The sequence below is a fragment of the Cotesia glomerata genome, linkage group LG2, assembly GCF_020080835.1.
Source record: "Cotesia glomerata isolate CgM1 linkage group LG2, MPM_Cglom_v2.3, whole genome shotgun sequence".
NCBI lineage: Eukaryota > Metazoa > Arthropoda > Insecta > Hymenoptera > Braconidae > Cotesia > Cotesia glomerata.
Genome location: NC_058159.1, coordinates 1,162,892 through 1,176,735, shown reverse-complemented (window position 1 = coordinate 1,176,735; position 13,844 = coordinate 1,162,892). Strand labels below are relative to the sequence as shown.

At 28.0% G+C, this 13,844-nt stretch overlaps 2 protein-coding genes across 5 annotated transcripts in view; both read right to left on the bottom strand.

The window, feature by feature from the left end:
• LOC123260084 (dynein axonemal heavy chain 7) overlaps positions 1-4,939 on the bottom strand; it is a 28,931-nt gene extending 23,992 nt beyond the window's left edge. The window contains exons 1-9 of the mRNA XM_044721021.1: positions 4,767-4,939; positions 3,993-4,437; positions 2,837-2,988; positions 2,597-2,750; positions 2,372-2,508; positions 1,960-2,134; positions 1,507-1,883; positions 1,211-1,432; positions 31-328 (exon numbers count right to left, since the gene is read on the bottom strand). Coding sequence (XP_044576956.1) covers positions 31-328; positions 1,211-1,432; positions 1,507-1,883; positions 1,960-2,134; positions 2,372-2,508; positions 2,597-2,750; positions 2,837-2,988; positions 3,993-4,437; positions 4,767-4,939 — 2,133 coding nt within the window. The remainder of the gene's footprint in view (positions 1-30; positions 329-1,210; positions 1,433-1,506; positions 1,884-1,959; positions 2,135-2,371; positions 2,509-2,596; positions 2,751-2,836; positions 2,989-3,992; positions 4,438-4,766) is intronic.
• Positions 4,940-7,215: 2,276 nt separating this feature from the next.
• On the bottom strand, positions 7,216-13,232 carry LOC123258415. Of its 4 annotated transcripts, none has more exons than XM_044718406.1 (5): positions 13,125-13,231; positions 12,133-12,466; positions 10,521-10,539; positions 10,026-10,130; positions 7,216-7,784 (listed from the first exon to the last, which is right to left on the bottom strand). In XM_044718406.1, exons 2-5 carry the CDS (start codon positions 12,316-12,318, stop codon positions 7,738-7,740), a joined length of 357 nt encoding a protein of 118 aa, XP_044574341.1. In that variant the 5' UTR covers positions 12,319-12,466; positions 13,125-13,231; the 3' UTR covers positions 7,216-7,737. The 4 variants fall into 4 exon arrangements, with proteins under 4 accessions (XP_044574341.1, XP_044574343.1, XP_044574342.1 ...); XM_044718408.1 differs by lacking the exon at positions 13,125-13,231 and adding an exon at positions 13,002-13,124; XM_044718407.1 differs by lacking the exon at positions 13,125-13,231 and adding an exon at positions 12,570-12,946.
• Positions 13,233-13,844: the final 612 nt, after the last annotated feature.

Below are 13,844 nucleotides of genomic sequence, written 5' to 3'. Positions count from 1 at the left end.
AAATAAAAACATGATAAAATTTAGAAAAACCTTTTTTCGTAGCGGATACTCAGACATCTGCCAACCATACATCTGTTCTTCCTCATTAAACTCGTCAATAGTATTCATAGCCCCCACGAGACGGTTTTCTAAATTAGTCGCTTTTTTCCGATACCGAAATATCTCGTCGACGTTTCCCCAGTACTGCATTTCATCACAATACTTTTCCCAAATCTTTAAATCCTGTTTGAACTTTTCAATTCTCGCCAGCAATGCTTCCTGATACTCTCCAGTTTTGGCTTCTACTATTTTTCTATGCTCCTCAAAAATCCCTTGCATTTTGTGATACCTTCAAAAGTGAGGTACACTGATAGAAAAACAATCTTGATTCAAGAAACTTTTTTTCTTCAGAACTTGAACTCTTGAAACTAGACATAGATATATTTCTTTCAAGAATTTTTGTCTCTTGTTTCAAGATAAGCGATATCATTGATTCAAGATGTTACCGACCTTGATATTGAGAATGGCTTTTAAGATTCGATACTTCTACCCTGATAGCTGCTGGATTAAGCCGCAACTTTCTGCTTTCAATTCTACTGCCGCAACTTGTCACCAACTTCATGGCAACTCTTGAAAGTAACTTCGGTTGGTGACATTCACCGAGATTGTTCACCAAGTTGTTCGGCAAAGTTGCTCTGAAACTCAATCACGCAAGTTGACGATAAGTTTCCTTTCAAAGAAATTTAAGGCGACATATTGCGGCAGTAAGATTGGTCTCTTTTCTCAAACCAGGCCAACTTGGCGCCAACAGTTACAAATTCGGAAGTTGACCGCAAGTTGTCGCTAAGTTGGTGGCAACTATCTGACACCAACTTGGTTGGTCTGAAACTGTGGCTATCAGGGTACTTATTTCCAAGAAATAATTTTTTTTTTGTGTAACAATCAAAGACTATTTAGTTTTTGAAATCTACTTTGATGAATTATTTTAAGTTTTTTAAACGATAATGTTATTTTCATTAAAAAACTTAAATGTATCGATTGAAGATAATATAGCTTTTAAGCCAAGAAAATCTAAATCAAGACAAGAAATTCTTAAAGCAAAATAATCATTTGTCTTCCAAAATAAATTCTTAGATCAAGAAAATATCTCTTGAGTCAACGTAAATTTTCTATCAGTGTAGTAATAATAAAAAATGACTAAGTAAATAAACAATTTAAACCCGAACCTTACCATTGAAATGCAAAATTATTGGTTTTCAGTTCAACAGGTGTCAAAAGTGTGTAATCAGACAGAAATTGCACGTATTTGATTATCTCCCTCAAGCGATTTTCCAAGTCGATAATCATTTCAGTTTCAGCTTTTACCACGAAGGCTTTCAAATCCATTAGCTCTCTGGTTGTTGCCGGTGTACCTAGCGCTTTTTCCGCAATGCTTTCATAGTCTTCACCGATTCTATTAAATTTAATCCAATTTAAACCCTCGCATACCTCTTATTAGAATAATAAATTATAAAAACCACTACCGACACTCTTGATTTTAATTGATAGTCATCGATCATCCGATCGATCAAACTATTTTTCAAAATAGTCGCGGACTTGGCCATATATTCCATCAACTCATCGCGATGGACATCAAATAATCCCAAGAAAAATGTCCGGTCGAATTCAATCGGAATATTCTTTCCAAGTTGGTCGTACTTCTCTATCAATTCCGCATATTCGGTGAAACTTTTGGGTACTTCAGCATTCAGAAACTTTTTCACAAACTCCTCGTCTGTGTTATTTATGAGAGAAATATATTTGTCGAACTGTTGAACTTGGAGTTCCGGGCCGATACGATGTTCTTGAATTAATTCTACTATTTGTTGCTCGTAACGCTCGAGGATTTCGGAATGTATTGTTGGCTGCAAAAAAATGCGTCATATAACCTTAATCCAGTTATTTCTTTAATTATAATTTGATGATCATTGAAATTGTTACTTTTAATGACTTTTTAGATGAAATATAGCTGCTGTAGAGTTTCCTTTCTATACAAGGGTACCCACAGACGGCTTTGTACAGCGACGTCAATAGAAAAAGTAATATGTCCGTAAAAGCCTTGAACGAGGGATCAAATCCAATTGTCTTACTTCTTACAACTAAATTTATATTGAAGCTGCAAGGTATGAACTATTGATCGAAACATATATAGTTTTGTTAAATTAATTTATCATTTCATCACACGTAATTTTTCTAAATAATTTATTACTTACGGTTAATTGGTTCCGCGATCCTCTGGTCTGGATAAAATTTTAATTATTAATAAATCATTTATATTAATTAAGAAAAGGAGGGGAAAAATTTTACGCTATTTCATAATTTAAATAGAAAAAAACTTACTGCAAGTTTCAACAAAAAATTTATATAATCTTCCATCGATAGCAAACAAAGACAACGTAGTTGGCTTTTCATAATATAAGCGAGGCAGCTAAAAAATCTGGTTATATTAGGCTCGTCATAATCGATAGGCAAAAGCCCTTTTTTCGCTCCCTAAAATATTTAACGGAAAGTATATAAGTACAGTACAGGCTCTAATCCGACGGTAATGAGTAGTGATTAATTTAAGTTAAGTACTCACTGCGGTAAAAATACTAACGAGTTTGGGTAACCATACTTTGCACAGAACACTTATCGTTTTTTGTACCATATTTGTAAATGTTAGCTCGAACGCTGATAAATCGAACGGCTTACATTCAGACTCTAATTTTTCTCTGTCAATTAATCTCAAGGTGCTGATAAAAAACAAAATATAAAAGTATATCGATCATAATTATAATTAATATGTTTATTATTTAGATAAAATTGGAAATTTCTTCACCTAAATTCTTGGTGCCATAATTCTGATGCTTTTTTCATGCATGGATGATAGAGGATGATAATTTTTTGTAACTTTAGTCTTATTTTTTTGTACCTGCTGCTAAAGGATGGTGAGAAGTTTTTTATTTCATGTCTCTCTTTTGTCGTTGCATCCTATTAGTGTTAAAAATAAATTAATTTACAAATTAAAAATCAGCTATATTATTAGAGAATAATATATAATACATAATTAAGAAATGACCTTGTATCTTATGAACTATTGACATTTTTAAAGATATAAGCTCATCTCGATGTTACACTCATCGAAACCTTTCATTTGAGTACCCACATCATTTTTTCATATATTTATATATATATATATATATATATATATATATGTATATATGAAAAATATATCAAAAATGCATGTGGGTACTCAAATGAAAGCTCTTAATGAGGTTAACATCGGGATGAGCTTATATTTTTAAAATATATATTATATATATGTATATATGAAAAATATATCAAAAATGCATGTGGGTACTCAAATGAAAGCTCTTGATGAGTGTAACATCGGTATGAGCTTATATCTTGAAAAACGTCAATATTTAAGAAAGTACAGTGCAATTTAATAAAAGTCATTATTTAATAAAGCAAAATTTTATTTATTTATAGTTCACAAGTCACGGTAGTCACATAGTGACTGCAAGGTTGCTAGTAGTAAATATTTTATATTACGGCTAAAACTATTTTCAGACGTAAAAAATTTAAAAATAAATATTAAATATGCTTTTTCGAAATATCATGAATTCTACCATCGTCTCAATGACCCTAATCGACCGAACTGATAGGGTGGATCATGCTCTACCACAATTCGTGTTTAGATTCGTTGAACAAATAGAATTTATTTTAATTCTATTATTTTTTTTCGGGCAAAGTTTGAAACTTCTCAGAAAAGTTAATTCCTTTTATCGATTTTCCACGCAAGAAATCTATCAATTCAATTCACATTGTTGATGACCAAATTTATGGAGTATAAGTTAAAGAAACGTTAGAGCTAAGTTTGGCTGAGAGTCTTAGATGGGTCAGTACGGAGAAATCGAAGAAGTTTGAAACTTCTCGAGGAAAATAATCATCTTTATCATTTTCCTATACAAAATAGTAGCAAAAATGTTTACCTTGCTTTCATAAACTCCAAAGTCATCTTTCAACGGATCTTGAAGCACAAAATCAACAATCGACTTCTTTAAACTCATCGCATAGTCTTCCTTAATATGACCAATAACTCTATCGAGAACACCTCTGAATTTCTTCTTCCATTTTTGAGGCACGAGGTTCAAAATCCTCGCCAGCAACTCCGCCTCCATCGGAGCGACATGTACATCATCAATACCGTACATTATATAGTAATAATACTTCAATAAATCATCTTTACCATCCGCACTCATTACTTTCTCCTCATTTATCTCAGACTCAGGATTGTCTTCCAACTCCTGCTCTATTATCATTTTAACTAAATAGCGACGAAATTCTTCTCGATTTTTTCTCAACTTCGTGTAACTATTCATTTTGAACAGAAGCTCTTTTTCGCGTCGCAATTTTGAAGGGGACGGCTTACGAGTCCTTTAAAAATTTTCTCATCAAAAAAATCATTCGAATCAATTAATTAAAAGGCTGTTGCTAGTCATAAGGTTGTAGTGTGAATAATAAATGATTATTTGTCCGACAATTTTTTTATCAATGAAAATAGAGTCAATTTTATATTAAAGCAACAAAGAAAATATAATTCATAAAATTATAAACTATTAGATTAGTTATTATTTAATGAGCGAATTTATTTAAAAAATTGTCGGACAAATAAAAAATAGTTATTAATACGATAATTGTATGATTTAAAAAAAAATAATCATCCGAAATCCGACACTTCCTAATTAAAAATAACTTTAGCTTACCTCGACAAATGTTTTACCGAAATATTTAAATCTTTATAAGTTTGCCCGATTATATTATCAATTGCATTGGCATCAGTGATGCTAATAAGTTCATCCAATGTTTTTTTTCTCTTAATTCGATCACGTGTCCTGTCACGTTTGTCATTAACCCTCTTTTCGCCTCTCGAAGTCATGATTCTATCATTCATTAAATTTTATAGTTCATAAATTATAAAATAGAATAATATTTATTATTTATAATAAAAAAATTTCCAACCATCGATTTACCTTAAAGTATTAATGGATCACATGACAAATTAAAAGTGACAGATCTTTAAAACTGTAACCTATTAAAAAAAAGGTTTGCATAAATTATTCACTCGACTTGTTTTATCCTTTTACTTACACTCTATTATTTCAGCGATGAATAATTTTAAAGTAAATTAACATCAGTGTCGGAGAATACTGAAATAGAGGGTTATTTCCACGACAAACGATTCCGGGTTATAATCTTAGAAACTTGTAGAGGGTTTTAGATTCTCACTGGGTTTCTATGGTACTATGTTACGTTGCTAGGCTACTTTATTATTGCTTTAGTAAGAGATTTTATTACTCGCTTAAACTATTATATCACTAATTAAATTTCGTCGGCTTGAAAAATAATACTAAGCGTATTTTAATTTATTTTTTAATTAAAATTGTTATTTATTTTTTAATTATTAATTTATATACACTGTAAAAAAATCGCAGAGTGAATTTAATCCCTCCAGGGTGAAATTCAGTCCAATAAGGATTTTATTTAAATTATTCATAAAGAAAATTTCGCCGAGTTAATTTTACTTACATTTTTTTTTCACTAAGAAGAAATCATAAAAAGTAAAGATATTATTTATTAAGAAATAAAATGCGAAATTTAGAAAATTAATATAACTTTTTTTCCTTATAATTTGATGTAATAATTAAATTTCAATACTTGAAAATATTTCTCTTAATTTCTACAAGTAGTTTTTTTTTTTAAAACTCTCGATAATAATTTATTTATTATAAAATCCTTAAAATTGCCGTATAAAAGTTAACTTCAGTAAAATTCAAGTAATTAATTTTATTTAATTAAATATCATAATGTTAATAATTTATTTTTGTTATAAAATTTGTTTTAGCTAAATAAAAATTTATTTTAACTTAAAATCTCCGTTCTCGGATATTTTTCGGATTAAAATTCATATTTATTCCTAAATTACTCCACCGAAAAAAAAAACTCCAGTTTTTTATTTATTTACTTGCAGCATAAATACAAATTAAATTTTCTAACTGTCTAAAATAAATAAAAAATTTTTAATCATAAACCCCGGAAAAGTCCAGGAATAAAATTACGCTATTTACTTACCTTTATATTCATGACGCATTAAACTTTTAGGATGACATTTATGTATTTTATTACATCACTTAGCAGTTGTTTTATCAGCAAATAAATGTAGGTCCAAGGAAAATTTAGTATTATCTACTAATAGAAATATTTAACCCAGCAGTTTCGTAGTCTGACATACGATATAGTAATTAATGAGATTTATTTTTTTATAATGTCGAGGACATTTCATATCTCAATTATAATTACTAGATATACCCTGTCTTCATACTGCAATAAATTAACAACGTACACTTTGCGCAATCCCATACTTCAGAAGTTTAATTTTGGAGTTGCGTTGCGAGAAGAGTACCTCAAATTAATTAAATTATTCCAGGGTAAAGTAATTAAAAGTATTAGTAAAAAAATTTTCTAAATTTCGCAAAAATAAATTTACAAAGATATATTACGATAGTTATATTATTTATATTTTTTATTGTACATCGATCTATACACTGTAAATATTATTATAATTATTGTATTAGTTATTACAGCATGACATTTTGAATTTTATTGCAGGTACAGTTAACAATATTCAAATGTTCAAATAAAAAAAAAACTGCAATACAATTTTAACTTAAATTACATACAACACAATTGAAATAATTGGTAATAAATAAATGTGTCATTTAAATTGATTGTCACATATTGTTGTAGATTATATTACGCTTTGTTCCGTAGAGAATATAGACTTCAAAGCACATTTTTAACATAATTTCAAAACGCATTGCATACTCCAATTTCTTCTTATATAAACTATATGACAAATGACAGCTAACATTATATAATATATATTATATAGATACATATTTACATACAGTTAATTCTCACTAAAGTTTTCAATTTTTTAAATTAGAATACTTCAATAATTTTGCAATAATTTTCCTTTTTATTAATTTAATAAAAAAATCAGTTTAAAAATATCTTAAATAAAATAAAATTTTCATAAAATCTTCATAAAATAATAAATAAAACAACTGAACCATGAACGGCAACAAAGCAAAGTACTTGTGATGAAAAAGTATTGAATAGAATTGAGTATTTTTATCAAACTTTTTTCTTCTCTTCAGGTCAATAGCTAACTTTAACTTTGTTTAAATTTTTTCTCTACTTTTGCTTTATGAAGTACAAAGTACACGTCGATCAGATATATTGTTAGCGTTAGTAATTTTTTTTTCACAATAAAATCATTAGAAAAAAAATTCAATCAAAAAATTTACAAAATTAATAAAACGGAATTTTTTGAGCAGTATTTTTTGAAAATACTATTTTTATATATACTTTACTTTCATGTACAAATACTAATTGTTCTTTTGATACATATTACTATACATTGATTAAAATAAATCATTAAAAATGATGCATTCTCAAAAGAGATTCATATAATTAATACTAATACTAGTAAGTAATTATTTAATGGGACAGAATATAACCACAGAAGTTAAAAAAATGGTTGTAAAGGTCCACGAGTTTGTCGGCAATAAATTGACGGAGTGTATACTTTATGTGTACATGTACATACAATATATATGTTAGTTATCTTTATCTATTATTGGATTTTATGGAATCGGTTGTTCTTCCGAGTGGTTACGGTCTCGTGAAGCGATAACGGTAGGGCGTCCAGGCCAACAAGTCTATGAAAAGAATAAATTCTATTGTATTGGCACCAATTGTCTCTCTATTTTTATCATATTATACATATTAGTACTGTTTTTTGTATTTTTATTGCTAATTTGTTCAGCTCTAAGTCATGCAAGAGTGCTAATCTGAACAAAGGTTTACTAGTTTACTAGCTTAAAATCTAAATAGGACATTTGTTTTATGTTTAATTAATACGTTTGTACTTATTTTAAAGATATTCATTGTTTTGGCACTTGAATTCAGAGAAAATGTGCCGTCAGAGTAAAAAAAAAATTTTTTTTAATTATTTTAATCGATTACTTTTTGAAAAAAAATTTAAGAAAAATTTTTAAATTAATTTAAGTAATAGTTGTCAATTTTTTTTTATATGTGTACACTAAAGAGAAAAAAAAAACTACTTGATTTTAGAGAAAATCTCTTTGAAAATTAATTTTTGTTTCGAAAAATTCAGTTCTTATTAAAATGTAATTTCAAAAGTTTAAATCCTCATATTTTTATTATTTTCTATTCTATCAAAAATAAATTAAAAATTTTTTTCAGAATAGGTACAAAAAAGTTTTTTTTTTTTTCAATTTGAATGAAAAAACTTTTTTTTTTAACCAAAAGTAAAAAAAAGTTCTAAATTATCATTAAAACTTAAATTTATAATTCATAATTAAAATTTTAGCGGTACAATTGAATTATATCACATTATTTCAAGAATTTCCGTAAAAAAATAAAAATGTCCCATTTAAATATTAAACAAGTAGTTGCATTAAGTCTAACACTACACGCTAGTTTCTTTTCTATCTAACTCTATTCACTAGAATCAGTGCAGCTATTTTTCAATGAAAATATTTTAATGGTTAAGCTTAGTTAGAAAAAAATAAGATAAAAATAGGCTTGCAATTAATTAATGCAGTAGTGTATTTCTGTGGATCATTTAATTGTTTGCAGTTGTAAAGATATCGCAATAGTTTTATGATTCTGGATTTTTTTATATAAAAAATTTGACTTTTAAGTTAAAAGTTTTACCTAAGGCTATAAGAAACTTTATGATATTTAGATATTTAAATCTGAATGGTAATAATATGAAAAAATGAAATAAATAAAAGTTTATCGCAAGTTAACTATAATACCTCCGGGGTATTTTAAATTCTAAGATAAATGAAATATATATATATATATATATATTATTCTTAAAATAAGATATTGAGACATTAACTAAAAAAAATTAATCTGATACAAACTATTTAATTTTTATAAACAAAATAATTTTAATTCTCGATAATTAAAAGTCAAATTTTAAATAATAATAAAAATTACAGAAATATCTTTTTTTATTAGTGTATGCTCGTGACCTCTGCAGTTTGCCGTAAGACAAAAGACTACAAAGAATAATCAACCCTAGTAATTTAATTTACAATTAAAAATTATTCAAAAGGCAAAATGAGATTTCAATTTTTATAAAACAAATTATCCAATAATTTAAATAATTTATTTCAAACATTGTCAATTTTTTTTTCATCCTTTTTTAGTTAATCATAATTCTTATAAGCTTGACAATGATTCAATACTCTCGAGACGTAACACCTCCCGACAGCTTGAGAAAAATGATCAAAAAAATTCTAACAAATTTTCTCTTGTCTTAACATTAATTTTTTTTTATAAAAAATGACAGTAAAATTGAAATTTCATCACATAAAAGCTCATTTTGCCTTTATATATTTTTTTACGTCTATTTTTTCTTAGATTAGATCGAAATTTACATAATTCTAAAAAAGACGCACATCTAAAGATAAAAGTAGTGTGAAAAAACTTCAAGTCTTTTAGAAAGGATTATTTTAATTGCCAATTGATACAAAAAAAAAAAAAATACAGGATAAATTAATATACATCTAATATTAATAATAACAATAAGAAGGTAAATATTAATGTAGTAAGAAAAGTATTTTAATATCAGAAGTAGAATTTTTGATGCTTAAATTAATGATATGGATAAATTTAGATGTTTAATGCTGCTAAGATCTATACAATACAATACAGAAGTGAATAATAAAGATGGACAGCATGTTGGCAGTTGCATGTAATGCTGGGCAGTTAATATACAAAATGCTTCGTGACATATGTTAATTTGTTAGATTGTTTGTCTAGCGTTTTGGACAGTTTAAGTTAGCTTACTTAAACATTAATTAATAACAAACTATCAATAGTGATAAATAAAATTTATTTGAAATCAGTCTCTACGATTTTACCATTGTTGATGAAGCATGGGCAGAGGGTGTTCAGAATCCGATTGCAGAAGCCACGGGCACGGTTGTTCCAGCCGCTGATGACATCGCCACCCTTCAATCTACTGCCTGCGTAACACATGCATTGTTCCACTTTGTTATTGAACGCGTTAGCTTTAACTACGGGTCTTAATTAGCCGTTAATTTGTTTACTGACAGCGAGACATAACTCTCTATTGATTAACTTTAATTAATCGTCACTATTTAAAAGCGAAACGATTTTGTTTTATTGAAAAAAAGCTGCTAAGGTTTTATGAAGTTAGATTAAAGAAAAAAAAAAAAAAAGAATGTTTATGAATTAGAAATAAAATAAAATTGATGATTTTTAAAAACAGTTATCTAGTTCGTTACTACTCACTAAACAACGGGAGACATTTAGTTTAAATTCAATAATTATAAGTAAATCGATCGGGTTAATTGAACTTTTTTTTATCAAAGTGTTATTCAGTGTCAATTTACCTTCACTTGTTCCATCACCCTGAAACAAACAGAGACGATTATTGTGCATGTGTATATATTGTACGTTAGCTTGTGTTGGGTGTTTGGATTGGCTCAGTTGCAAGTGTGAATAGAGAAGTAATCAGATCGCACAGAAACTGAGAGCTTCTAGTATCACTATCGAGGACGTAACTCTATTTATTTTTTATTTAAATGGATACTTTTTATGAGAACGAGATGGTAGATATACGAAAAGAAAATAGAAACAATATTTTTGGAGAGAAATATTTTTAGAAATTTCAAAAAAACATTTTTTTTATATTCTGAAAATATCGATAATGAAGTTAATAAAATGTCATTATCCTCTATAGGAACCCGATATATTTACTAAGGACCCTACGGATTCCGTTATTTTGCCAATACCGAAGATAAGAAGCTATTTTTAGTCATAAACCTGCTCGTTTTACTCGTTATATATTTACTATGAAAAAAGGTTGACAAAGTTGGTATTCAATAGGGTTTCATCCCACTGGAAATTGAAGCTTAGGGAAGAAAATCAGGCCAATTCAACAAGTCTGTTATGAGACATCTGATTTACATTAAATCTACTGTTCAGATTAATCAACAATAACTCGATTTTATTTTACTTTTTAAATTATAACTAGCCACTTTGCAGTCACTATGTGACTTCCGTGACTTGTGAACTATAATTAAATAAAATTTTGGTTTATGAATAAATAACTTTTGTTAAATTGCGCTGTACTTTCTGAAATACTGACGTTTTTAAAAATATAAGCTCATCCTGATGTTACACTCATAGAGACCTTTCATTTGAGTACCCAGATCAATTTTTCATATAGATAAATAGATAGATAAAAAATTTATTTGGCTCTGGAACCTAAGGTATTTGTTAAATTGCACTGTATTTTCTTAAATATTGACATTGTTTAAGATATAAGTTCATCCCAATATTACACTGATGAAGAGCTGTCATTTGAGTACCCACATCTATTTTTGATATATTTTTCATATATACACATATATAAATATATAATATAAAATATATAAAAAATTGATGTGGGTACTCAAATGAAAGGTCTTGATGAGTGTAATATCGGGATGAGCTTATATCTTTAAAAATGTCAATAATTCACAAGATACAAGGTCATTTCTTAATTATGTATTTAGAGATAGAGTATTTACGAATGCAGCCTAAATACTTATCATCATATCTTCTTCAATTATATTTTTTTTCGCATAAAAAAAGCTTTATGTACATAAAACAATTAGATTACTTTAAAGTATACTTCAACTCCAAAATTAATTCTGATAATTTTAAGTAATAAATTTCTTCCTCGTAACATTTTAAACAAACTCAAATACTTAATGTATATTTTCTTCACTACTATCTTTATTTATGGCTGCAAACATGATAAAATTTATTCCACTAATTTTTTAAAGTCTAATTTCTTAACCATGACCTTATTAAAATCCTCAAGTTCAAATTTTCTTAATTTATTTAATAAAAATTCTTTTTAAAATCATTAAAAAAAATTTTTATAAAGAGTCTAATTATCTTAAATTAACCGTTGAATTTTATTGACATAAAATAACCTTAAATAAAAAAACCAACCTGACTCTGCAATTTTCTTTTCGAAGCCTCGGTAGCCGCGGTCTCAATAACTTCAGTAATAAATTTAGTGGTTTCTTTCATAAGCTCAACATCCTCTTTGAAAGCTTCTTTCCTTTCTTCCAAAGTTCCGGACATTAATTTATCTTCATGGCTGACCATTGTTGTCGGGTGAGAAGTCAAAGACATCCTTCACTTAAGCAACAGTAATAATGACAATGAAAATAAACCCGATATATTATATGAGTATGATGAATTAAACATAAAAGTATATATTTCCCACTGAATAATTCCTCAATTCAAACTCGGCCTTCACATTTTAGAACTTCACTAAACTCTGAAAAATTAACAAACATTTGAAAACCACTTTTAATACATATTACAATTTAATATTAAAAAAAAAATGAAAAAACAAAACGATTAATTGACAAATGTATTACAATTTGCAGACAAAGCTTAAGCCACAGGTGGCAAACGTTTGATAGAGCCCGAAAGGGAAAAAAACTAAATACTTAAACTCTCGTAAGTAGAAAAATAAATAACCGTATGACAGTAAGTGATATATTAACTACAGACTGAATTTAATGCGGTGAGTAAGTGAAAAAAAAAAAAATAAAAAATAACAACAATAAAACGCTTTCACTTAACGCTCGTTACTTCTTTCTTTAATTTATCTATTTTGATTCTCCGGAATTTATTTTTACACTTTTGATGTGCAGAATTTAGTATTTAGCAAAACACCTTTGTGACAAGCGATAATAATTATTTATAATTGAAAAGCAATAATTTAAAAAATATATTTTCAATTTGTTTAATTTATTTAATGCGAGTGTTGAGTTGTGATAATGATAAGAATGAGAACAGCTTGATACCGTGCCGGTTTTTATTGTTTCGGAGCTTTAGTAGTGATGTTTGATAAAATATAAATATATATGATAAATATACAAGTAGTAAGTATTATATATTATATATTATATATATATGAGTTGTTTTACTCTTAGTCGGTGAAACGAACACCCGGCGACCCGGATACCTCGTAATGATCGGCTGGTTCGTGCCTGGTTTGCTCGACTGAATATTTCACCCCCTCTTTTTAAATATTGTTGCGCATGCTTATAAACTTCGCCACACTTTTATTTATTTAGATTCCTGGTGGTGGTTTGTTGTTATTGTTATTGTTATTAATAATTATTTTTGAGTAACAGTACTTACATTTGTCATTATTATTGTGGGAGTTTCTTAGCCGTCGAAAATAGAGGGTGATTTATTGAGGTAATTACTCCTTGAGATTAATAGAGCTCGTCAAATTAACACGCATTTCAGCTGAGGTAGAGGGTATACAGTTTATAGTTTAATAGAACATTTATTGTAGGCACTGACCGCAAGTGTTTTATGCACCAGTATGTTGTATCATGCCGGAGTCAATATTTAGTAATTTAACATGCGGTTTTTGTGGTACTTGCTGCCTTGGGGATCGGTCAGTTGATCGGCATATGGATTTTGATAACGGAGATATTAAGTTGAGTTTTTTAGGTTTTTTATTTGAGTTATGGAGAAACATTTGTTTAGAGAGGGAATTAAGGCACGGGATGCGGGTGGGTTGATGGAAGGGAATTTTTTTTGGAGTTTTGTTTATTTATTCAAAAAGTTCTTATCTTACTCAATATTCAAGGACATTTTTTTTTGAATAATTAACGAAAAATTGTCACTCTTTT

Coding starts and splice junctions, on each gene's coding strand:
- LOC123258415 (XM_044718406.1), bottom strand. CDS start 12,318: ATGTCTTTGACTTCTCACCCGACAACAATGGTCAGCCATGAAGATAAA. Junction 7,785..10,025: donor CCCATGCTTCATCAACAATG/GTAAAATCGTAG, acceptor TTCTTTTCATAG/ACTTGTTGGCCTGGACGCCC.